The 25924-nt window shown below is 39.8% G+C and overlaps 1 protein-coding gene across 1 annotated transcript in view; it reads left to right on the top strand.

Moving 5' to 3' along the window:
- The window catches only part of LOC122803802 (vomeronasal type-2 receptor 26-like), a gene marked incomplete at its 5' end in the record, with an annotated part of 837235 nt that overhangs the window by 757619 nt on the left and 53692 nt on the right, over nt 1-25924 (top strand). The window contains one exon of the mRNA XM_044073487.1: nt 2008-2131. Coding sequence (XP_043929422.1) covers nt 2008-2131 — 124 coding nt within the window. The remainder of the gene's footprint in view (nt 1-2007; nt 2132-25924) is intronic.

The following is a 25924-nucleotide window of genomic DNA, read 5'->3' as shown; positions in this document are numbered from 1 at the left end:
TTTAAAAGTATTTCTGGTTTAATATTCAATGAAGAAAAACTAAAATACTACCTATATATACGAAAAAATACTCTCATTAGTGATTTTACTAAATATGTACCCAACTCAGGTCAGATAACTTATTTAGGTATAATACTATCTAAAGATATGAAATCTATTATATATAATAACTATAATACCTGTTTTCTTAATATACAAAATCTTTTTAATACCTGGAATAATATGTTTTTTACTATGGAGGAGAGACTTACAATTATTAAAATGATAATATTCCCCAAGATTTTATACTTAATACAATCAATAATACTTTCACCTACAAAAATAACTATCAAGAAACTGAATACACTAATGTTAAATTTCTTATGGGCACCTAATAGACCTAGGATTGCATTAAAGAAACATACTAATAGCTGGTCTCAAGGGGTATTTCTTTTCCAGACTTTAATTTATATATTATCTCTTCTATTATAAAAGTTATTACTTTATTAATAGATCGGTCATATGTCGCAAAATGGAAAGATTATTGGGAGCTAATTAGTATGCACTTCATGAAAATCTCCTTAACACATAAAAATATGATTATAAATAACTCCATGTTGTGGTTGCTAAAGGAATTTTGTACTTCACCTATTACACCTAAACATATGGTCTGTTACCCATTAAATATTATTATTAGTTATCGTAACTTTATATTCATGCACCCTAAGTATAGGGAATGGAATTTTATTGTATTCCCTATAATTTATACTCAGGGTATGCTTATGTCATCTACTTCTGAAGGAGCTCATTTAGCTATAGATAATAATCTAAAGTACTGGTATCAGCTGATATCTGATAATAAAGTTAAAAATCTAGATTTCTTAAAACAAGAATTTGATCTAAGAGAAACTTGCTGGTTAGAGGTTCAGATCTTTAGACAACATCTCATTGATAGAATAGATCTAATGTCTATAACAGTTAAAGAATCTATTCCAAAACTGATTGATTACTTGATAATAAATTTACAGCATAAAGTTTCTGATAAAGGTAAACTTTCATATATACATAAAATTATCTGACAAGAAACTTTTTACAATGTAGATTCATACTGGAATTATTTCACCTCTATTAATGGAGACCCACCAACTCAACAAGATAAACAATATATATTGGAATCTGCTTATAGAACTACATCTTCCATTGTCTGGAGACTTTATACATGGAAATTTTTACATAGATCCTTTTATACACCTTTGATGATGAATAAAATTAATAATAAAGATAAGCTATGTAAGAGATGTAATGTAGAAATTAATGCTGACTGGGCTCATATGTTTTATGACTGTATGAAGTTGAAAGAATACTGGAAGTCAATTAATGAATTTTTGCAGGCTTTTTACAGATAATTTCATTATTTCTAAGTCTCTTATATTATTCAACACACCTGTACCTCAATGTGTTAAAAGATTAAGCTTCCCTTGTTATGGTCTATCCTAGCAGTGGCTAGGAAAATAATAACTAGAAATTGGATTTCAGATACACCTCCTTCGTTCAATGAATTTAAAAATGTTATGAATATAATGTGTCATATGGAAATAAGCACAATTAGAATGAGAACAACTAGAAAAACATCACATTTTATTGTATGGGATAATTTACAAAATTTGTTAAAAAAATTCTAATTTCAATAGCACAGTATTTTAGTTTAATTAATTGATCTGATTGTAGTGGATGTGTTTGTAAATACTTTAGTTGTTTTGTTGAATATTATAATAATACCTATTTTTAATTATTTGTATAAAATTGTTATGATATTTCTCTTATATGTTAAAACAATAAACTTGTTTTGAAAAAAAAAAAGAATGTTTGTAGTTTATAGTAGACAAAGTACAGGAGACAAATCTGTTCTTATACCAGCATGTTAGAAACATGTGAATGATTATATTTCATATCTTGATGTTTTACAAGCAACAAAAATGTATTAGTATGTACACATATGAAATAATGACTGTCTATATTTTTATTTAGATCCCACAGTCATTGTGCAGTGAAAGTTGTCCGATGGGCCATCGTAAAGCACCACAGCCAGGCCAGCCAATCTGTTGCTTCAGCTGCATTATATGTGCTCAAGGAGAGATCTCCAACCAAACTGGTGAGAAAACATTACATGAAATCTCTATTAATAACACAACACTCAGTGTTATGATGTCCTGTATATACTGTATACATTTCTTGTTATATTGCAATGTTTCTTTAGTACAAAATCTGTAACAAGGGAAAGAAAATGTGATTAGGTTGGATATGAAATCCCATTCAGTGGCATTCAACAAACGTGGCATGATCAGAGAAAGCTATAGATCATACATGATTTCAAATCATGCAAGGTAGCAGAGGATCATTGTAAGTAATTCTGATTTGAAGGATGTTGATAAAGTACTTGGGGTACAGAAAGCAGCAGATTTACAAGCAACACCCAGTCAACTATAGTCCTTGTTCTCTTCATGATCATCTTCTTCGCCTGTATTCATATTTTGTTTTATTGACCAGTTTAGAGTGTGCATGGGTTGTTACCAAAGATCTGGAATGAGAATTGGATGTGAATATCTGTTTTAGTTAAGGGGATTGTCTGAAGTGTTTATGGGATGCCTGAATATTATACTTGGTGATATTTTGACAGCCTAATAGTTTATAGCTGTTTTAATTTATATTTCTAACAGACTGTATTGGGACATCTATATATCACATTAAGTGGTACTGAGGCTCATTGGGCATATTTGTTTGAATTTACATTTATAAGAGACTGTATATGAAGTGCTTATGGAATTGCTATCCATCAGACTCAGTGGTACTGAGACAGCATTGCAAGGTGAAGGAATATAATTGTATGCTAGTCTTTATGACACCGTCACAGGATAGTATGGGTGTAGGAAAACTCCTTTTGGTTCATGGCACAGAGAATAACATGGCCTAAGAATCAAGAAAGGCGAAGTATTTTTCAGATCTTCATAGTTTTATTATTTATATCTTCTTTATGCTGTCAGAGTGAGTGTAGATTCATTTATTTTGAGATATTATTTATGTGCTACTAATGCATCAGCATGAACAAGCTGCATTGAGAAATATAAGGGTGAATCCACTTCAACATGAAAATGTTCTTGGAAACTTGGAACATTACTTGATCATTTTCTCTCTTTAGATTATCATGTGACGAGTAGTCAAGAAGTCCTTTATTTAGTACAACTAACTGCCATAGAAATATCAACCAAATCTAATGAAGTCATTGTTCTCGTATATTCAGCATTGCTTTGCTCATGAATTGAGTACAATTCCCTGTTTGAGATTCACTACATACTAGGCATGTAAAGCAACTAGAAAAAAAATCAGAGGTTCCTAAGTAATAAGATAACTGGCTTCAAAACCACAACCTACCAGAAAATACTGGAATCATTGTCTCTTTATTCAGTAACTTATAGACTGCTGAGGAGAGCTCTCTGCCTTGCCCTCTATGTCATTAGGGAACTAGTCGTTCTGGATTTTTTTCTATCTCCACAAATCAAATAGTCCCTCAAGTACCAAAACCAGGTATCTAAATATTCACCTCAGATAAATAAAGCACAGTGGAGAGAGATGACTCAGTAAAGAGTGCCTCCCCACCTCTAGAATAGACTTCCTCAGAAAATTAAGCAGCATGATAGACCATCTTCCTTCAAATGGGCCCTAAGTGATTGGATGGGAATTCACAAACTATGTCCTGAAATTGTAGCCCTTTAACTAAGACGGTATCTTGATAACTACTGTATTCTATCCTTGAGTTCATAGTTAACTTTGTCGCCTTGTTATTCTATCCTTGAGTTCATAGTTAACTTTGTAGCATTGTTATTCTATCCTTGAGTTCATAGTTAACTTTGTAGCGTTGTGATTCTATCCTTGAGTTCATAGTTAACTTTGTAGCATTGTTATTCTATCCTTGAGTTCATAGTTAACTTTGTAGCATTGTTATTCTATCCTTGAGTTCATAGTTAACTTTGTAGCATTGTTGGCAGCTCATGGACACCATTTATGCATGCATGGAAGACAGAGGTAATCCAGAGGGCTCGAATGAAGTCCAAGTCAAGCAAGAAACTCATCTGTATACCTACTTCACTAAATAAACTAGTTGAAACTTCAACAAGGTGTCTTTATTCCTCTCACGGGGGGATATCAGAGAGAGAATATCCTAGATCTGCTAGCTAACATGATTTTATCTGAACTAATCCTTTGTACTCTGTTTCATTTATACATGCTAGGGAAACAAAAACTGACTCATCCAGCTCATCACATGTTTAGTTCTCTTGCTAAGCTTCTCTGGAAGGCAAGCTACTTTTTATTAGTCTGTTGGTTTGTTTGGCTGTTGCTAAAATTATTTATAAGATGAATTTGTTAACTTGCCCAGCCAAAACCTAAATAGGAAAATGCATTCATTTTCTATCAAGCATAAAACTAAATTATGCATATCAAGATGTCTATTCTACATACACTCACAATAGATTAAAATCAATTTCATGTGGTATTCATTTTTTTACAAAATCATTAAAAAAACTGTGTTGGAAGACATGTTCAAAATAGTTCACTTGTGAAATATTTAATTTAATACTGCAAATTAAAGTATATTTGAGGAGGAATATCTATCTATGATACATTTAAAAAAGCTGTTTTGACCCACCATTGTAAAACAATTTTTAATAGCATAAAATACTTCATCTTTTCATGGCAATTCCAAGAAATAGCAGAATATTCTGACTTGAGATGATTTAAAGTTGAAAAAAGTTCAAAATTGGAATAAAAAGATTCCAGGAGATTTGATCCTGCAAAACGGAAAAAGATAAGATATGTCCTTTATTGGAGGAAGCTTATGAATGTGAATTCTAGGAGAAGCTTTGGAGGCCTTTAACAATATAACTTTGCAGATTTTAGTAAAGCTTAAACTACCCTAACATGAAAAATAAAAAAAAAGTTTTCTGAGAGGTAGTCAGTGGAAGAATGAAAATCTACTTGTTCACAAGGATGATCATATAAATGCATATAAGATGATGCGGATAATGCTTTACCGATTATAAATATCTAAGGATTGAGAAAATTAGAGGAGATCATCTGAAAGCTGGTGGATACAGTGTACAGTGTATCATGACAGCCAATGAAATCATCTATACCTGATTTATAGATAGGGTACAAGTAATATGCACCAGCCCATGTGTAACAATGCCAGAATGTGCATAGTGCTGCAGGAGAGCTTTGTAAATTATCTTCAAGGTATATTCTACTGCATGCAGGTCAGAGATGGGAAAAGGTGTGCTAAAGACAGCTAATGTCACAAAGTTATTACTTAGAATACCACATATGTTATCATTCCCAATTGTCCAGAGTGTTTCTCAGATGCATGTGTGTGAATGCCCAAATCCTAATGCTTTTCCTAAGAAAAATATCCTCCAGAACAGCAGCTTGCTTTTTGCACCTCTAGGAGAGGTATTACTGAACATAATGACCATCATACTCTTCAGAACTCCCTGTATTTTTTATACCCATGCTCACTGTTCCATATGCAGGCTAAGCCTACTGTCCCTAAATATGCAAAGTGGTATTGTGTGGATGAAACCTGCACAGGCTGTATTTAATGCACCCCTGTTTGTTTGTAGTACAGCTACATCTTGTATTCATTTCCATATGGCATTGAGTGTCCATATCATCCCCAGACTGGATTTACCCTTACCTGGTGACCATATCACCAACACTAAATGGAGCATGTGTTTGTCAAACAGCTGGTATGAGTAACATTCATTTCAAACTCCGGGTTTAAATGCAAGACATTACTGGTCAACATTCTTATATGCTATAATTTATTTGTGAGTCCTGTTATTTGTATTTAAAGATCAAAAATGTGTTGTCTTTGGAATTTATCCTTGCTCTGCAATATGGCAATATTGAATTTAGCACATATAAATAGCAGGGATGTTGAGTGGTGCAGAATATTCTTGTAGTTGTTTTTGCAGTTTCAAATTCTGTTTACTTTTTGCATATAAGCTTCCTGGATTAAATGATATTATTTCTATATCCAGTAAACTGAAATTGAAAGTTCTTGACAGATAAAATGTTTACATACTTTATAGTTATATAAATATATGTTTTGTACATACAAGTTTTATTATTTTAAAAAATATTTATATACATATATGTATAACATATATATATAGAAAACTTTTTACATTATTTAAATATTTATATATACGTACACAAGGTATTTTTGTACTATCTAGATATGTATTTGTATTCATATATATATTTTAGGGTATATGTCTTTTTTAATTGTTTAATTGATTTTAATTGATTAATGAGGTAGGGTGTGTTCTTGTAGTATAACCTGGATTGTATTTGCTGTTTTATTTTCCCGGAAGAAGTTCGGTGATAGCTATCAAATGAAAGCGCTTACCTTGGATTATTTGTCTTAATAAATTCTGGACCTTTTTGGATTCTAGTCTACGTGGCAGTTTGTTTTCAGTTTTTGGTCTTTCATACTTTTGTTACTTTTTGCAAATGTCAATCTTCTGTGATCACACTTAAGAATGACCATCACATAAGAATCCTATCTCTGTTATGGAAGCCATTGATTCCTCAGGTGGTGGATGTGGCTTCCATTACTTATGACTGGTATTAATAGACAAGATGCGGAGTCCCTCTGTTTATCTTTATCACTATTTGAATAAGCAGGAGTGTATGACTTTAGAACTGCAGTGTTTTGTATTGCTCTTACAACTCTAATCCTTGTCATACTCTGCCTCACTAAGGTAATGGTGCAACAGATGTATGAGTGCATGTTTGTGCACACTCAGTGGCATGAACAACTCAATAAACACTCCTCCACAGTTGCATTTCTAAACTGGGTCAGTTCAGCTGAGCCTTTCTGGATGTCAGGGTTCATGTCTACAAGAAATGAATGAAATGTAAATGTACAAAATGCATATGACATCTCAGTGAGGCATTTAGATCAGCTTCATTTTTTTTGAATTCCATAGTGTAGTATAGAATAACCCACAGTGCCTCATTAGGTACTAAGTATGTACATTCATAAATATTGGAACGGTCACCACAGGACTAGGATCACTGCCTGTGTGGACTTTCCAGATACTGGAATGATATTGTGTTGTCAATGCCTGTGATGTGTAGTATTGGGGTGATCATGCTATCAATGCCTGCGATGTGTAGTATTCGGGATCATGCCATCAATGTCTGTGCTGTGGAGTATTGGGGATCATGCAGTTAATGCCTATAACATTCTCTGCAGTGGTGAGGGTACTCACTGCATGGGGATATGCATCACCTACTGCTGCACAGTCTCAGTAGATGTCAGATTACTGGGTGACAACTCTACATGCCATGGTCCTGCACATCAAAATTATGGGTCTATATTGAATTAGCGAATGCTTAGAAAAGCAAACGCTAATTCATCAACCCCTTTTAAGTGAAAGCTTAAAATCTTGAACACCCGGAACAGCGATTTTTTTCCCTGGGAAAAAAATCGCTGTTCAGAGAAACACGTACAAAACACAAGCACACCAAAAAAACAGCAATCCACACACATACACTTAAAATCCTACAGCTACCCTACACTAAGCTGTACATACACTACTATCTATCCACTTACCTTAACCCAAACCCTAACCCTAAGGTCCATCGCTATCGCACACTCACCTGACCCGCACCCTAACCCTAACTCACCTACCCCACCCTAACCCTAATGCCTGTCACTATCGCTCACTCACCTCACCCGCGCCCTAACCCTAACTAACCTAACCCGCACCCTAACCCTAATATCCGCACAATCGCACACTTACCTGAACCTGACCCATAACTTTCCACCACAGTGCTGAAAATAGCGAAGCCACAGAAATGGCCAACCAAATTCTTTCTCTAGGAAAACATTTGGTGTTCTGCAGCTTCGCTATTTTCAGCGTTAGCTGTTCATAGTTTCACAGGTAGGTACTAGGCTATCGGTCCTAGAGCCTATACAAGCCCAGCCAAAAAGGTACCCTAGCTTTTGCCACCCAAGAAAATTATTTTCCTGTGCCTCTGTTGAGCAGAGCCACAGAAGTGATCCCCGGGTTGAATTTCCTATTTCCCATCCAATCATCAAGATTTTTCTTGAAGAGTACTAATGAGGAGCTTTGTTTGATATAGATAGGTAGTTTATTCCAGAGTATGGGAAGTCTCTGGGACAGGAATCTATCCCTCTGGCATGTTCTGTTTATTGTGGTGACAAGTTTATGTCCCTAGAGAGTGTAGCATGGAAGGATTGAGACTTCTTTAAGTGGAGCATGTCCAACAGCTCTGGGTTTGACATAGCTTTGTATGTTAGGCAGAGATCACCTCTGAGTAGGCAATATGCGATGGAGTAAAGCTGGAGTTTTTTGAAACGGTCTGCGTAGGGCATCTGTTTGAGGCCAGTAATCCTCTTTGTGAAGTATTTCTGCGGCCTTTCCAGTTGTTGTAGATGTCTTGTGACGTACATACCAAAAGGGGCGCTGTACTCTATAATGGGTCTAATGTGTAATGAGTAGAGGAGAACAATGACCTCTTTTTTCCTGGATGAGAAACCTTTTGTGATGAGGTGTGCCACGTAGAAGTATTTCCTGACTACTGTGGTGATGTGATTATCAAAGGAAAGACTAGTCCACCTGTGTCCCAAGGTCTCTTATCACACTTTCATTGTTAAGTATACTGCTGCCTATGTTGTAGTTCATGGGTACAGAGTTTTTACCAAAGGGGATGACAATGCACTTTTTGGCATTGAGCTTGAGGCCATGGCTTTGACACCAGGCATCTGTCTCAGTGATTCCCTTTTGTAGGATGTCCACATCATTAGGGGTTTTGATTATGGCTCCTAGCTTGCAGTCATCTGCAAACTTTGTTAGCCAAAGACTTTCTGTGTTAGCCTGTACTTCAGAGAAGTAGATACCAAACAGGAGAGGACCCAGGACTGAACCCTGTGGTACTCCACTTGTCACTGGTCTGAAGTCGGATTTGGAGTCTGCTACTTTCACGGTGTGGATTCTGTCAGTGAGCCACTTGGCAACCCATCTTGTGGCATAGGGATTTATACCTAGTTTAGTGAGTTTATCTATAATTCAAGAGTGGGGGATGGTGTTGAAAGCCTTGGCAAGATCTAAATAGGCTGTGTGAACCACCTTACCCTCATCTACTGCTTTGGTGACTTCTTCAAAGAAGTCTATCAGGTTTAGGAGACATGATCTTACTTTTACAAACCTGAACTGGGTGGGGTCCAGAACTTGGAGATTACCAATGCCTTTATTTATAAGTTCCATGATGATACATTCCATGGCCTTGCAGAGCAGGCTCGTCAGGCTAATGGGGCAGTAGTTCCTGGGGTCTGTGGTGGCTCCCCCCTTGTGGAGTGGGATAACCATCGCTGTGCACCATTCAGCGGGCACAAAGCCTGAGGTGAGGCTATGACTGAACATGGTACCAGTTCATTCTGTAGCTCATGTAGAACGCAGCCTGGATGTTGCCTGGTCCCATAGATGCTGTGTTCTTGGTTTTGAAGAGTATGGTTTTTACCTGTGCAGCCGTGATTACAGGAACTTTGCATTCTTCCGGTATAGAGATGGGCTCTTTATGGGGTGAGAAGGGGTAAAGTTAACACAAAGTATAAAACCACTGAAAGTGTAACTAGTCGATCGGTTACACTGCAAAGGAGTCAAACAGCCAGTTCACAGGTATTCAGCTCTCCAAAAAACATCCAGGTCCATAAACGTTCCAAAGGTATTTATTAAATGAAAACACACACAAGTAAAATAAAAATAAAAACGTCGACCTAGGTTTCGTTCACAAAACGAACTTCATCAGAACACATTTGAATCTAAACTGAAAACTTTAAATATGAGTGCCAAAGGAACTGATTGGACCTGTTAACCAATGATGTATAAGCACTTTGCATTAATTTAATTAAATAGATTAAATTAAATTCCATTGAATTGAGCTGAATAAACCAGTGTAACAATACATATTTCGATATACTGTCCACTCAAAAACAAAAAACAGAAAAAATGTCCTTAATCCATCAATATCATATTAAAAACATTAACAAAAACATTAAACAAAAAACTTTAAACAAAAAACTTTAAACAAAAAACTTGCCCTTTAGGTTACCCTTATGCATGTTGCAAAAAATAACTAATTCATCATGTTATTGTGTGATAGTTGTAATTGGTAATGCAAGACACGGATTCAACACCAAATATAAAATATACAATAATAATATAAAATGATAATATATGTTAAGAAAATTAAATAAAGTTACTCATTGAATTAAAAATTACAATAAAAGAGGTACAACAAGTACAGCCGGTGCCCAAAACACATTCTAAATAATATCTATTATATATATGCACTATAAATATGTTAAAATCATTATTAAAAATATCCCCTTGTGGAGTGGGATAACCATCGCTGTGCACCATTCAGCGGGCACAAAGCCTGAGGTGAGGCTATGACTGAACATGGTACCAGTTCATTCTGTAGCTCATGTAGAACGCAGCCTGGATGTTGCCTGGTCCCATAGATGCTGTGTTCTTGGTTTTGAAGAGTATGGTTTTTACCTGTGCAGCCGTGATTACAGGAACTTTGCATTCTTCCGGTATAGAGATGGGCTCTTTATGGGGTGAGAAGGGGTAAAGTTAACACTGAACCTATCTGTCAGGATGTTGGCAATATCAGCTGGGTCTGTATATTTAGTGCCATTGTGCTGTAACTCAGAGCAGATCTGAGTATTGTCATTGAGATTCTTGACATAGCTATAGAATGCTTTGTGGTTGTCTTTAGAATCAGTAGTGATTTTGTTTTCATAACTAGCTTTGGAGGATTTTATCAGGGATCGCAGCTTCTTACTGAGGCTGAAAAGGGAGCTCCTCCACTCATGGGATTTTACTCTCTTTTGCAACAGTTTCTTCCTTCTGTTGTACAGTTTGTTTATGGCAGTGGACCACCAGATTGGCTTCCTTTTTTTGGAGGATAGCATCTTGGTTGCTTATAAAGTGCAATTGTGTAGGATTCAGTAGTCATAACTGTATTGTCCATCTGCATGGGTGTCATGAAGTTCACCACTTCTGTCTTAAGAAGCATGAAGTTGGCTTTGGAGAAATATTTTACTGTGGTTTCCTTAATGGGGTGGGGTGGGGGCAGGATGTGGATATTTAGGCTAATTAGCTTATGGTCGGATTGGACCAATCAATGAGGCGTTGACTTCAGGTGTGGAACACCAGTCACTCATGTTGGTAATGGCGAGATCTAGGATATTGTTGCCCCTGCTGGGGGTGTGGATAACTTGATCCAGGGCATTGGAGTTTATGAATTCCAGAAAGCGTTGAGTGAAGGAGTTGGTACATAAGTAGTTTTCCCAGTTAATGGTGGGGTAGTTGAAATCGCCCATTATTAGGGTGTTTGGTTGAACCTTAATATTTTCCAGTACATCAAGAAAAGAGGAGTGGGAATCCTGGGGCATGGTGGGGGATCTGTAGCAAGCTACAATTTGGATTGCAGTTTTGCCCAGAGTTAGTTGCACTTGGATAACCTCGGCTTCATTATGCTGAGCAACTAGCTTGGAGGTGTGGATATCCTTAATGAATATGGACACACCTTCGCCTTTGGTTACATGGCCGAAAAGTGTGGTATGAGTTACAGCCTGGTAGTGCAGGGGTGCTCTCTGGAGCCTTAAACCAGGTCTCAGTCACTGCACAGATATCGATGTTCTCCATTTTAAGGAGTGCCTCGAGTTAATGCATTTTGAGATTTAGACTTCTAGCATTGACTAGCATCACCCTAAATTTTTGCTTGCCTGTTCCTGTTATGGTGGTGAATTTGTCATTTGAACCTTGCCTAGAAAAGGCACTATAGGGGTGGCAAGAACCTTAGCCAGTATCCGGAATCCCAAGGGTGACAGGTGCAGGCCATCTCTGGAAAAGCATCATGGTCTGTCAACCATGTCATTCCAGGCAGACAGATACTGGATCCCTTTAGAATGACACCAGAAGCTTAGCCAATTGTTGAAGTCAATAATTCTGCCCTTGTACTGCGGTATCATTCTGGGTGATGGCAGAGTGCTACTCAGGGCTAGGATCATACCTGCCTGGGCTACAAGATCAGAGAGCTCTTCCATGTCTCTTTTCATGTAGTCCAGGGAGGTACATCTCAGTTCATTCACACCAACATGGACAATGACTGAGTCATGTTTCCACTTGTTGTGGAGTGACCTGAGTGCGTGGGTTATGTGGTGGGTCCTGGCTCCCAACAGGCAGCTGACAGTAACCTTCTCCTTGTTTAGCCTGGTGAGTGGGACTTCAGTGTGCCTGACTATAGAGTCACTTATGACAAGTGTGTTGGGTACGTTGTTTTGCCTAATTGGCTGTGGTTGAGTGGCACACTGAGTCTGTGGGCTATGTGTCATTTGGGGTCGATATTAGAACATTCGATGTTTTAAAACTTCGATGTTCTAATATAGACCCCAAAATTACACTGAGCATGACAGTAGTAATTTCAGGTAGCTCCTAAACTGTGTATTTCATGTTACAACGGCTAAACAGCTAATATGAAAAATTTACAGTCTATGCATTAGTTATGAGAACTCTGTTATGTTGTATAAAAAGGGATATGTCCCTATGTAGTTGCACAAGTGATTTTGAATAAGCCTAAAACTGGAAATTATGTATAAATATTGATAGAAAAATATGTGTATATGGCTAGGATATAATTTTTTATAGATTCTCAGATTATTACTAGGCTAACAACCGTGTGTGTGGGGGTGCTTTCTAAGCCTAGCCAAGTTTTCCTGAAAGAATAATGATGTCCTGTATCTGAAGTGGACACTGAGAGGCAGGCATTTATAAGCTACTTCTGAGACATGGGTGCCAGCCCTGGTATACATTTCCTATTCTCCATCCACTGGTCTAGGTTGCACTTAAACTGGTTAATAGACAAACTCAGCTTCACATGGATGGGAAACCTGTTCCATAGGAGGAGCAGTCTCTGGGACACATATCTGTCTCTCCAGCATGTGTTTTTTAAGTCACAGATAAAATTCAGGTCACTAGACTTTGTATTTCTGGTACTTTTTGACTTACCTATATGCAGGAGATTCATAAGTGTGGGGTTTGTGGATGCCTTGTAAGTAAAGCATAGATCACCCCTCAGCGGTCTGTAGGAGACTGAGTAGAGGGAAAGGGCTTTACATAAGGCAGGTTTGCTATGCCTTGTATTCTTTTTTTATTTTAAAAGTAAAATTAGCCTTGTCTGCATATTAAATAAAAGACAAGCAAGTCTTTGTTGAGTTTTAATATATGTTACTGTCTTATAATAATTAATGTATAACATTTTGGAAAATTGACTATGGTTGCATAATAAAAATATGTATTGTCCATGGTTGTGATGTTATCTACTAACAATTGCTTTAAATGTGCCAAATTATTTTATAGTCAAAATGTATAATGACATTTTGTTGATATCTAGTGACATCTAAGGTGTCATTGCAGTTCAGAAATAATACTATTTCATTTTGAATCAGGCAATGTACTGATTACTAGACATCATAATAGTAATAATAATAAAAGACTATTGAGATGACCAGTAATGGTTATAAAAGCTGAGTCAAATAATTGTATAACCGGGCTTATTCAAGTTAGTAAACGTGGAATATTTTTTGAACATGTCTTAGAAAGATTACAGATCATAGGTCCCAGAATGCATAAACTAACTATTCTGCTCATTAAGTCTCCTCAACATTATTATCTTCACTTCAACCATCTTCCCCATCCATTACTGTTATCTGTGCAGATTCCTTCATCACTTATTTCAATAACCCATTCTATTCATTGAAAATTCTCACCATGAAGAAGTGTTTTTTGAAGTGTAGTCCAGCCCCAAAATTTACACAAAATGTACATACACACACACATACACACACACACACACACACACACACACACACACACACACACACACACACACACACACACACACACAAATGCGCACATGCACACACGCACATGAGCTGATATTTTATTTACTTCTGTCAGTGTTCTTTCTTGGCAGTGTTTTCGTAATTAAATTTGCAGTAGCTATGTATGTGTGCAGGCTCATACCATATGAGCTTTTATGGATTCTGCAAAACCTATGAGTAGAAGCAACACTTTTTTTATATAATAACTCTTTCTTCATGTTAGGGTGGCCTTGGACTGTTAATTGTGAGTACATATGTTTAAGTGTTTTATATCTTCATCCTAGCTATTTTGTGTAATAATAATATAATATAATATAATCATAATACAATACAATACAATATAATATAATATAATTTCAGTGTGTCTGTATGTATATATATATATATATATATATATATATATATATATATATATATATATGTGTGTGTGTGTGTGTGTGTGTATATATATATATATATATATATATAGAGAGAGAGAGAGAGACAGAGATAGAAATGTCTGTGTGTGTGTGTGTGTGTGTGTGTGTGTGTGTGTGTGTGTGTGTGTGTGTGTGTGTGTGTGTGTGTACTGTATTAATTATTGCTGCTTGCATTTTATTGCATTGTGAAATAGTGGGGTTTTCCGTCACCATTTCACCTTCACAATCTGGCACAGTTTGTCAAATTATCTAATAGCCGAAGTTCATTATATCAGCTGTTACATAATTCAAGGGTTTTTCTGAGTTTCTGCAACCCTGGAGTTAGTATATTTAATTTCCAGAGGTATGCAAGTGTAAACTGTCCATTTACATTTGTGATTACATTTTCTGGGATGAGTTAGTGGTGATTAATAGTAATTGCTGGTGAGTTTGTTCGATCTTTTCATAGATTGCCTTTCTTCATTTCCACTACTTTTCCCTTTAATTTTTTTAATATTTTTTTTCAGTGTTTGTGCTGTGTGTGGCTTAATGCAAATAAGGGAAATGGAGAAACTCAATGAATGTCAGGTTTGGTTGTACTTATCTCGTTTGTGCGATGCTTAGCAGTTCTCCAGCCCAGACTAGTAGCCCACACAGGAAGCAGACAGAACACCTGCAGACAGGACATCTGTAAAAGTATAAAGATCAAAACAGATACATTGCTGCAATTTTTGATTTCCATTACACAATGCTGCTAAGCAACATTGTGCGGTGGTTAGCAAGGTTCTCCAATACCTGCAGCCATTAAACACCTGCAGACAAGATGCAGACAGTCAATAATTGACACCGTTTTTGTAATGAACTCCTTCAAATACTGTGAGGGGGTAATTCAATAAACCCTACATGGAGCGATTCTCTGTGTAGGAATAGTGGTAAGGCTTAAAGACGGAACATGGCCGCTGAGCGATCCAGCAAACAAATCTCGGGGCATGCACAAGCGTCCTTACACTGTGTGGACACGGAGGTGTCTGCAGAATGTAAATCACCTCATCTGCTGGTAAAAACATGCAAATGAGGTGATTTCGCGATTCTGGAAGCAAAAAGCCACCCGTGTAGGTGCTGTGTAAGCCTCCAAAATGTATGTAGTTACAAACCGTGTACTGGAGGATAAAAATTAAACAGGGGCTGTAACAGCCCAAATAAAAGGTAGTATAATGTCCAGTAGGCATGGAAATGACCAAAACTATGGCCAGTGAATTAAAAAAGTAATGCAATATATTAAAAATTAAACTTTTTTTTAATGTTTAAGCGGCAGTCACCAATGCACGAACATGCTATTTTGCAAAAAATAAATAAAAAGTGGAAAATATGACATTTACAGCTATGCAAACTTATTGCATTATAGTGGCCAGCATACAGAGTCATACAATGGCAGGTTATAGTGGTTGCTAAGGGCATAGGCCCTGGTGTAGTGCAGTAACCAGGGTATACACAATTAGGTGTATGTAAATGAGCCAAGTTTATTGAATAGCAAAATGGGCCACCATGTCCACAGGTACTAACTGTGTAAGGGCTAGAACTGTGGTAGTGTAGGCAGAAGAGACAGCTGACATGAAAAGGGTGTGTGTCACGGTATGTGCAAGCAGATTGGAGCTTAGTGGCTCTTGTTTGAGCTCAGCTAAGCACAGAAGAGCAGGGGGCATGTGTCTGAGCCTGCTAAGCTGTTCTTAGCCCCGTGGCATGTATTTTAGTTGATTAAAGAAAAGCTAAGCATGACTGTGTACAGGGGAGGGCTCTTTCTGCTCAGCAATGTTTACACTAGCTCTGCAGGTTTGCGTGGAGTGCCATGGGGCTGAGCAGTGGAAGAAATGAGAAAAAAAGGAGGAAATAGTCTGGGAACACCAATCCAGTCTAAATGATTGATAAGCCCTGCATCACTCACACTGGCCTATTCAAACCCCTCAATAATATACCTGGAAGGTGGAATGTTTCATAGTCAGCCAATCACACAGGCTGCATCTGCAGCATACCAGTATAAAGTATGCATACACCCTTCAATCTTTTTCTCACATAACCTGCACCACTGGAGTACACACTTGGGAATTTTAACAGACAAAATGATAGGGGCTGCTGCTGCTCTGCTACATCTGTATGCACTGCAGGCTGGCCCAGATTGAGGAGGAGAAGAGTGTTCAGGCCCAGGGTAACCTTTCAGGGGCTACATGAGCTGGAAATAGTAGAACGTTACAGGGTGGACAGGGATATACTACAGCAACTCAGCAAGCTCTGCCGGCCTCACCTCAAACCCAGAGCCAACACAGGGGAACCCATCCCAGTGGAAAAAAGGTATGTGTAGCCTTAAGAATACTAGCTACAGGTACTTTCCAAAGACCTACTGGGGACATCATGGGGATCGCACAGGCATCCAGATCCAGGGTACTCCACCAGTTCCTGGATGTCATGCTAACACATGCCAGTGAGCAAATTTATTTCCCCAACATCCCTGAGGAGAGGACCAGCAATATGTATGTCTTCCATCATGTAGCACACTACCCAGAGGTACTGGGTGCCATAGACTGCACTCATGTGCACATCAAAGCATCACCTCATGAGGAAAGTAGAGTCTACATCAACTGCAAGGGGTATCACTCCATTAACTGTCAGGTCATGTGCAATGCTCAGAGCATTATCATCAATATGTGTGCTGGCAGCCCTGGCAGTTATCACGACTCCCACATCTGGCATGCATCACAGCTGTACCAGGCATTTGCCAGGGGGACATCCCATATGGCCATCTAGTAGGGGATGCTGGTTACGCACTGGAACCCCAGATGATGACACCCATCAGAATGCACACACACACCAACTGAAGAATACCATAATGAGGTACACGCACAAACTAGGAATATGATAGAGCATGGGGTTGGGCTGGTCAACACATGGTTCTGCTGCCTTAACATATCTGGTGGAGCCCTGCAGTATTCTCCAGCCACATGTGCACACATGTTCCTAGTATCTGCCATGCTACACAATATGATCCTGCTGAAACAGCTGTGGCAGGAACATCACAAGGAAGGGACACACAGCCCCCCACCATTGCGAAGGTCCTAATAGGCACAGGGAGACTCAGAGGAGGAACACCCTGAGCCTGTCCCTGTAGGCAGACATAGGCATGCCCAGTGTGCCCTGACCTTGGCAAAGAGGCAATGCATAGCACATACACTGACACCCTAGGGATCCAGGGACTGACAGCTCTCTCCGACTCACAAGCACACAGTAAAATGGATGCCAGCCACATCACACTACCTATACCTTACCATGTATAGCTGTGTACTGCATGCATCTGAGCGAGTCAGCCCTGAAGCACTGTCCTGGTAAGTCATTCTTCTCAGCAATAAATGAAAGTGGTAAACTGTGGTAGCATATGTATGGTATTGCTGCATGTATGCATGGGAATGGAGTGGGTTATCAAGATAGCAGCAGACAATAGACAGCTATGTGGGACAACAGAAACTCTCTTCCCAAATATTGGCTGCCTCACAATATGCAGTAGGCCCCAAGTCAGCAAAATCCACTGCACTATGTGAGGAACTTACAAACAGTGGAGTCATAGGAGAAATGCATGCGTGTCAGTGTTGGAGTCCCATACATACTTCTAAACATCTTACAGCAAGAAATCTGTAGAAAGCCATAAGAAAATGTGGGCAAAGGCCCCAAAACAGGAACAAGTCTTAGATATTGCTCTTACAAACATAGAAGGTTGATAGAATAACAAGTGTTGCAGTAGCATGAATTCTCTGAAGGTCAAGAAGTCTGAAAGTCAAATGTCTGTCATTGCTTTCTAATTTCAGTCTTTAATGATTTGACTATTAATTTTCCACACCACCACAATTTTATGAAAAATGAACCCAAAATATGAGGCGGACATCTGGACAGTCTGTGAAAATGTGTACAGTTGAGAGGTATGCCCTTTCCCCCCAAAACACCCGTGTTGACATAGAACTGCAGTAACATTTATATTTGTAAGGTAATAGCAGCAAACCACACATTCCCAGGGCTGTCACAATCAACTTGATAACTTCTTCCATTTCTACAATATGTAGGGGTCAACGTGTTATGTCTGTTTGTGGTTAATAGTGTCAGGAAGTAGACAGCACTTACTGGTGGCTGTTGTGGCTAAGTGGTTTAAGTGTAGTACTGTGGTTGACAGGGTACATGGTTTGAGACTGGCTATGCCAACTATTGTTGCATGTCAGCTACACCTACAGTAAGTGTTGTACACACTGTCCAAAAGTCAATATTTGTTACTGCAGGAAAGCTGGACAATGGAGGGGCAGGGGGGCACACATATGGCTAGTACACAGCTCTGAGTAACCTACACAGTATCTAATAGAACAGCAGGTTGTGACAAGTCAGTCTAGTGCCAGGATATAAAGGCTGCTACATTACTGTGTCAGTACTGACAACAAGTTAGTGGGCACCATACCCCTGGAATGACAGGTTGTCACAGAATGTCCACACGTATGCCTCATATATCTGTTCTGCTTGTCATAATATTGCATTTTCCTGGCAAACTATTTGCAAACTGATAAAGGTTGATGTGAAAACATCAGTGACAGACAGTTGAGATGCAGATGTCATACCCATAAGAAAATGCAAGCTAATTCAAAACCGCTCTACCAACTGTCTACATTTGGTAGAGCAATATTAAGATCCTGTCCCCATGTCTGGGTCTCTGTCTGACCATTATATATGGGCCTGTCCAGATGTCTGTCTGTAAGGTTTTGAGAGCTATGGCCAACATGTAGCCTTATAATAACAGTGCAACACAAACAATCTGAGGCCCACAGCAAATGTATGGGGCACAATGATGGACAACCTGCTAAACATGTACAGTCAGAGGTGTGAAGTCTGTAACCCTGTGTGTGATGTTACGACTTCTACCCCACTCACACCATAACTACAAATACATAACAGCAGCAACTGTGGACAAAGGCTGTGACTGGACTACAGAAGGACAAAGTGACACCTATAGGGGGAAGGGGAACCACTGGCCAAATAAATGTAGAATTTGCACACTGGAACAATTTGTGCTGTAATATAGTTTCCTGTAGTGTAGAAGTCAGTAAACAAATGTCTGTCAGTGGTTCCTCACATTACGCTATACTGAACTGCCACTGACATACCAGGAAATCACAGTGCCATGTAGAATATACCGTACATATTATGGAAAACTTCAGTCCAATGCACTCTGTACCCACCCCAGGATATGACTCAGTTAATAAGGATAGCACACAGACAGGAGATCCCTCAGCCAATATATCACTAAGGTGCTGGACTGTTTACACAGGTTCATCAGCCAATTGGCTGTAGCACATCAACTTCTGGACTGGAGTACAGGTAGCTCGGGAGTGGAATCTCACTGCTACTATTGAAGGTAATACTGGGCTTGCTCCTACACTTAGGAATTACAGTCCATGTCTAAACCCACATCTGACTACAGAACTGTGTTGTCCATATATGCCTTTGCATACACACAGTTATGTACACCTTAACTGTCTCTCACCACCCCCATCAGATATGATTATCCTCATCTATCTGTATGTGGCACATATAAGATATATCTACATCTGATGAGTGTGATATACATATATATATATATATATATATATATATATATATATATATATATATATAGGTAACATATACAGATATAACAAGTATAGACAGGCAGACATAGGGGGAGAGAGAGAGAGAGACAGAGACAGATACAGAGAGGGAGAGGGAGAGGGAGGGGATAGAGAGAGAGAGAAAGAGAGAGACACCCTGAAAGGCATACAGTGAAGTACTGCTGCAGCCATTTGCACGCCAATTGTAACCAGTGGCACATGCAAGTATAATGGTAAGCTCCATTGTGTAATAGTACAGAGGTAGGGGTCGTAATCTCACATCACCTGCCATATGTGTGTGTGTGTGTGTGTGTGTGTGTGTGTGTGTGTGTGTGTGTGTGTGTGTGTGTGTGTGTGTGTGTGTGTGTGTGTGTTTCTGTATCTATTACATATACAGCAGAATACACATGTCCAATAGGCCTATGTCTGTGTAACAGTCACCCATTTTATGACCCTGATACTAGTGTCATCCACAACAGTGGCCTACCTGTCAGCAGCTACTGATGTCATCCACCTCAACAGCAGTGTCAGATATTCTTCACATGAATAAGCCTTGTGGCACATGTGATAAGTACATAGCACTATAGTGTAGACAGTAAGATAGGTAGTAGTTCTAATCCCAATAATGGTAAGTCAGTCTCTGTGTGTATGTTTATGGATATCCCCTTGTGGCTGTCTGTATTTGCTGCCTATGTGTGTGCAATGATAATACATTTTATGGCCTGTTTCACTTTGTTAACCCACCATTGTACTACTGTATTGGCCCTCTATATGTCATTAACCTTAGAAGCAACACTGGACACTCTTCAGGGATATAAGCATCCGATAAGTACGTAGCACTATAGTACATGCAACAGCATAGGTAGAAGCTCTAATCTCAGCACTGGCAACTGTGTGTGTGTTTGCAGGTTAAACTATTGTGAGGCCTGTTCTACCCAGTAAACCCCCATTGCCCTATTTTACAAGGCTTGCTGATGTAATTTGCCTTAGAAGCACCACTGGACACTCTTTAGCTGTGTAAGCTCCGTGGAGCATGTGATAAGTATGTAGCACTATAGTTGTATTCAACTGCATAGGTAGTGGTTCTAATCTCCCCACTGTCAGCTCTGTGTGTTGGTGTGTGTGTTTGTAGTTTAAACCATTTTGAGGCCTGTTCCACCTTGTAAACCATGCATTACCCTACTTTACACAGCCTGCTGATGTCATCCACCTTGGATACAGTACTGGACACTTTACAGGCATATAAGCTCTGTGACTCATGCAATAAATGCATAGCACTATAGTACAGACAACTAGATAGGTAGGAGTTCTACTCTCAAGACTGCCAACTGTGTGTGTGTGTATGAAGCATATCTCCTGTGGTTTGGTTATACCATTTTGAGGCCTGTTCCTCCTTCCTGACACCCCTCATTGCATTAATTGACATGGTCTGTTGATGTCATCAACCTTAGATGCATTGTTTCACACTCTGCAGGCCATACTTCTCAATTGTATACAGTTTTGCAGAATGTCCAGATGACTGCCTCATATATAGTGTCTGTGCATCATAAAAGTATGGTTTTCTGGCTAATCACAGGCAATGCATTAGCAGCTGAAGTCAGACAATAATGATAGACATCTGAGTGTCAGACTTCATACCCCTCACAAAAGTAATGGTAATATGAAACTGGTCCTTCTATCAGTTATCTACATTTGTAAGAGCAATATGTAAAATCTGTCCCTATTTTTGGGACTGTATTAGCCCATTATTGAAGGCTTTGTCCACATGTATTGTTCTAACAGGTTGAGAGGTATACCCCAGGCATATCAGCTCCATGGCATATGCATTACAGACATAGCACTAAACTACATACAACTAGATAGGTAGGGGTTGTAATCTCAATAGTGGCGACTGTGTGAGTGTGTGTCTGTGTATGCATATCATCTGTAGCAGCATGGCTGTCTTGCCTGCCTATACCACTTTGTGTGCCTGTGCCACCTTGTTAACTTCAGAATAGTGGTGGCAGACACTGCAAAACTTTATAAACTCTGTGAATCATGCGCTATGTATATTGGGCTATCTTACGTATAACCAGCCAGGCAGGAGATCTACTATCAGCAATGGCAGTTCATGAATGTGTGTGTGTGTGTGTACATATGTATATCCCCTTGCAACAGTGTGCCTGTGTTATGGCCACAAACATACCTATTGATCCCTTACAGAAAGACATCTGGAGAAAGCCATAGAGAAATGTGGGACAAACATATTATGGTCAATCTTTACATATTGCTCTGACAAACATACACAGTAGATAGCATAACAGGTTGTCCATTTGCATGCATTTTCTAAAGGGAATGAAGTCTGACAGGCAAATATCTGCAGCATTGTGTAACATCAGTCTTTAATGAATTCACGCAACTTTGCTAGAAAACCACAATGTTATGCCAAACAGAACAAAAATATGTGGCAAACATCAGAACATTCTGAAGACATCTGTAGAGGTGGGGGTTATGGCCACCACCTGTCCCACCCTGCAGGTTGCAGTCCATGTTTAGCCAGGTGTGATCTGTGACGACACAAACAATGCAGAGGTCCCAAGAGTGTAGGACAACAAACATCTTCTAAGGTTGTCTTCTACCTGCATAAAACAGTTACTTCACATCAGAAGCACCTTACTGGTATGAGAAATAGCACAACCTATGGTGATGTGACACAAAGAAGCAGTCATATTGGCAAACAAATGGAAGTCCTGTCTGGTGCACTTGCCATGGGTTATGGTATGTCCTGCCAAGTGTCACAATACTACAAGACGTGTCCCACATTCCACATTTGATAAGGTGGCAACCCTAACCTGTGTTGCCTATGTGTGTGCAATATGTAGACATGTGTACGCCCTGTGAGTAGCTTCCACACACAATGACCCATCTGTATAAAGACATAAATGCAAACTGCCACCTCCCACATATGTAGGTACCACCTAAAGCTGTGGCAACTGTGAGTAGTGTGCTGTCATTGACCCACAAACTAATGTTAACACACTGCAATGGGGTCATACAGTGGGTATGGAATGGTAGCCAGGTCCTGGCATCCAGCTGAATGCAGAAAACAATACCATTGTACCATATGGTGAGGACATGGACCCACTATTTCCCACATCAACTGCAACCCCATACAGCACAAACTGCATTGACAGACCTGGCTACTCAGGTTGATAACACTGTTGCATTCACCTGTGAAGTAGTGGCAGTGGTCAGAAAAGGCTTGGACATAGTTCACCACATAGGTAAATGGACTACATCCAGACAAAAGGTGGACATTACCTCTGTATAGTCTTCAGTCAGTACAACAAAACATTGGCAGCATGGCTGGTCTGGTATGTACCTATGCAGACATCTGCACCAAATGGAAAGGCTATGTTAACACCCACAAAGGTTATCCATGGCCTTCAACACCTGTGCCATGCAGACAGCCCCGAATCAGAACTGCCCCACTCGTTACTGGACAGGTTGTCCACAGGTGGGCTGTGGCATGCCTAGATGGCAATGTTGTGCTCAACCCTTCAACAGCTGCCCATCACAGAACTGCATACATTGCTCACCATTATGTACAGCCCCTGCACATCCACGTTTGCCAACACTATCCACTGCTAACCCCCACATCATAACCCTGCCATCTATCAGCACAGTATGTCTGTGGGTATCGTCAACACAGTGGCAATACAGCATGCGTTGCTCCTCTGATCCAGATTTTTCATGCTACTTGCTGCATGTGCTATGAGGTGTTGCAATGCATGAACCTGTTGCACCTATTACTGCCTGTTCATAGCCTGTCTACATGGTCTGCTGGGTTGTCAGCCTCCTACTGTGTTAGTAATCACGTGGTCTGTAGGCCAACCACTCAGGTCTCCCTGGCCTTCCTCCCTCAGAGTCTGGACAATATGGCTGACAATGTTCTACAGTTTCCCCAGCCAGTGTGGTTGATGTGAGTGTCCTGCCACTGTGTAGCACTTGCCTCATATGCATGGATGGACAGCCATCTACAAACACCATTAAGGAACACACTGTGTGAGAAATGCAATGATAGTAGTAACCTGCAGTCCATGCTCTGTGCCTGTCAAGGCTGCATATCTTTCCCCAAACAGGTTGTCAACACATTCAGTACACCTCACACACCAGCCACACCTACACAACACACACAAACATCTACAATGATCCTCAACATACACATCCACAAAGAAAGTGGATCTCTGAAGCAGAGTCACACATGAACACTACAGCCATACAAAGCACATACCACACATGGACACACACCTGTGTCCCACAGCCACACAGGCATCAACCCATGTCAAATATGTTACACATAGGGAACTCCAGTGAAGACACACTGGTGTGCCTCTGACCTGGCTGTGTACGTGGATGGTGACAGTTACTTGTGTGTCACGTGACAAGCAACACCATAGTGCATAGTGCATACAGAGTGCTGCCTCTCACCAACAGGTACTGTGATGGATCTGTCACAGTACATGTTGGTGTGCCTGACCTGACATGTATGTCCCTGGACTATATGCACTGAGACATGACTGAGCACACTGGTTATGTGTCACAGGCAGGTATGTCCCTAGCCTTATGCTGCACTAATGCTGTCACCCAAACTGATGCCACAATACAAACAAGGAATGATTGCCCTTAACATGTGCACGTTTATCCTGTGATATTCTTGGGGTTCCAGTACCTGGGAGTCTGGGATGATATGGTAAACAGACCATGATGATCTGCAAGAGATGGCCTCCATCTGTCTTCACTGGTATTCATGCGTCTGCCACTGGTTATCAGTAGCACCACAGTGACTCCATTATTAAAAGTGGTGAAGTTATCACTACCAACATACATGTGTCAGTGCAGCACACATTGACAGCCATGCTGCTAAATGCTAGAGGTGTACACATGACTTTGGCCTCACTGCAAGTAGTTCTAGCCCTGGACAATGCGGCTGTCTGTGCAGTCACACAGACCATGGTTCAAAGCTACAGCCTACCTGGTCAACCTGGACAGTATATATTGCAGAAGTCCACCAGACAGGTGTACATATCCTAGCAAAGGTAACCACCATGAAAAACCTCTCCAAAGCTAACTTTGGGCTCCTAAAAACAGAGGTGGCTAACTTCACGGCACCCATGCAAATGGACAATAATTGTATGACCACTAAATTATACACCAATGCACTGTACAAACATGTACACAAATGCATGGATCTCGCCATACCCAATAGAACCAAGATGTTCTCCTCCAAAAAAGGAAGCCAATCTGGTGGTCCCCTGCCATAAACAAACTCTACAACAGAAGGAGGAAACTGATGAGGAATAAGGTGAAGTCCCAAGACTGGAAAAGCTCCCCTATCAGCCTCATCAAAAAGTTGAGATCCCTCATTAAATCCTCTAAAGCTAGCTATGAAAACAGAATTGTAACAGATAGTAAAGACAACCACAAGGCCTTCTATAGCTATGTAAAAAATCTCCATGGCAATACCCAGATTTGCTCTGAGCTACTGCACAATGGTACCTCCTATACAAAACCAACATATATTGCCAGTATACTGGCCGACAGATTCAGTGCCAACTTTGCCCCTCCTCCACAAAGGACCAATCACAATACCAGTAGATTGCCAGGCACTCAGTATTACTGCTGCACAGGTTAAAACAGCACTGTCCAAGGCCAAGAATACAGCTTCTGTGGGGCCTGACAATATACCTGGCTGTTTTCTACATGAACTACAGAGTGAACGGGCACCTCAACTGTGTGCCCTGCTCAATCACAGCCTCAGTTCAGGCTTTGTCCCTACCGAATGGCGCACTGCTACAGTC

This window comes from Protopterus annectens, chromosome 6.part0 (assembly GCF_019279795.1).
Source record: "Protopterus annectens isolate FY-2018-M chromosome 6.part0, PAN1.0, whole genome shotgun sequence".
Lineage (NCBI taxonomy): Eukaryota > Metazoa > Chordata > Ceratodontiformes > Protopteridae > Protopterus > Protopterus annectens.
The sequence above is the reverse complement of the archived record's forward strand: the minus strand, read 5'-3'. Positions and strand labels throughout refer to the sequence as shown.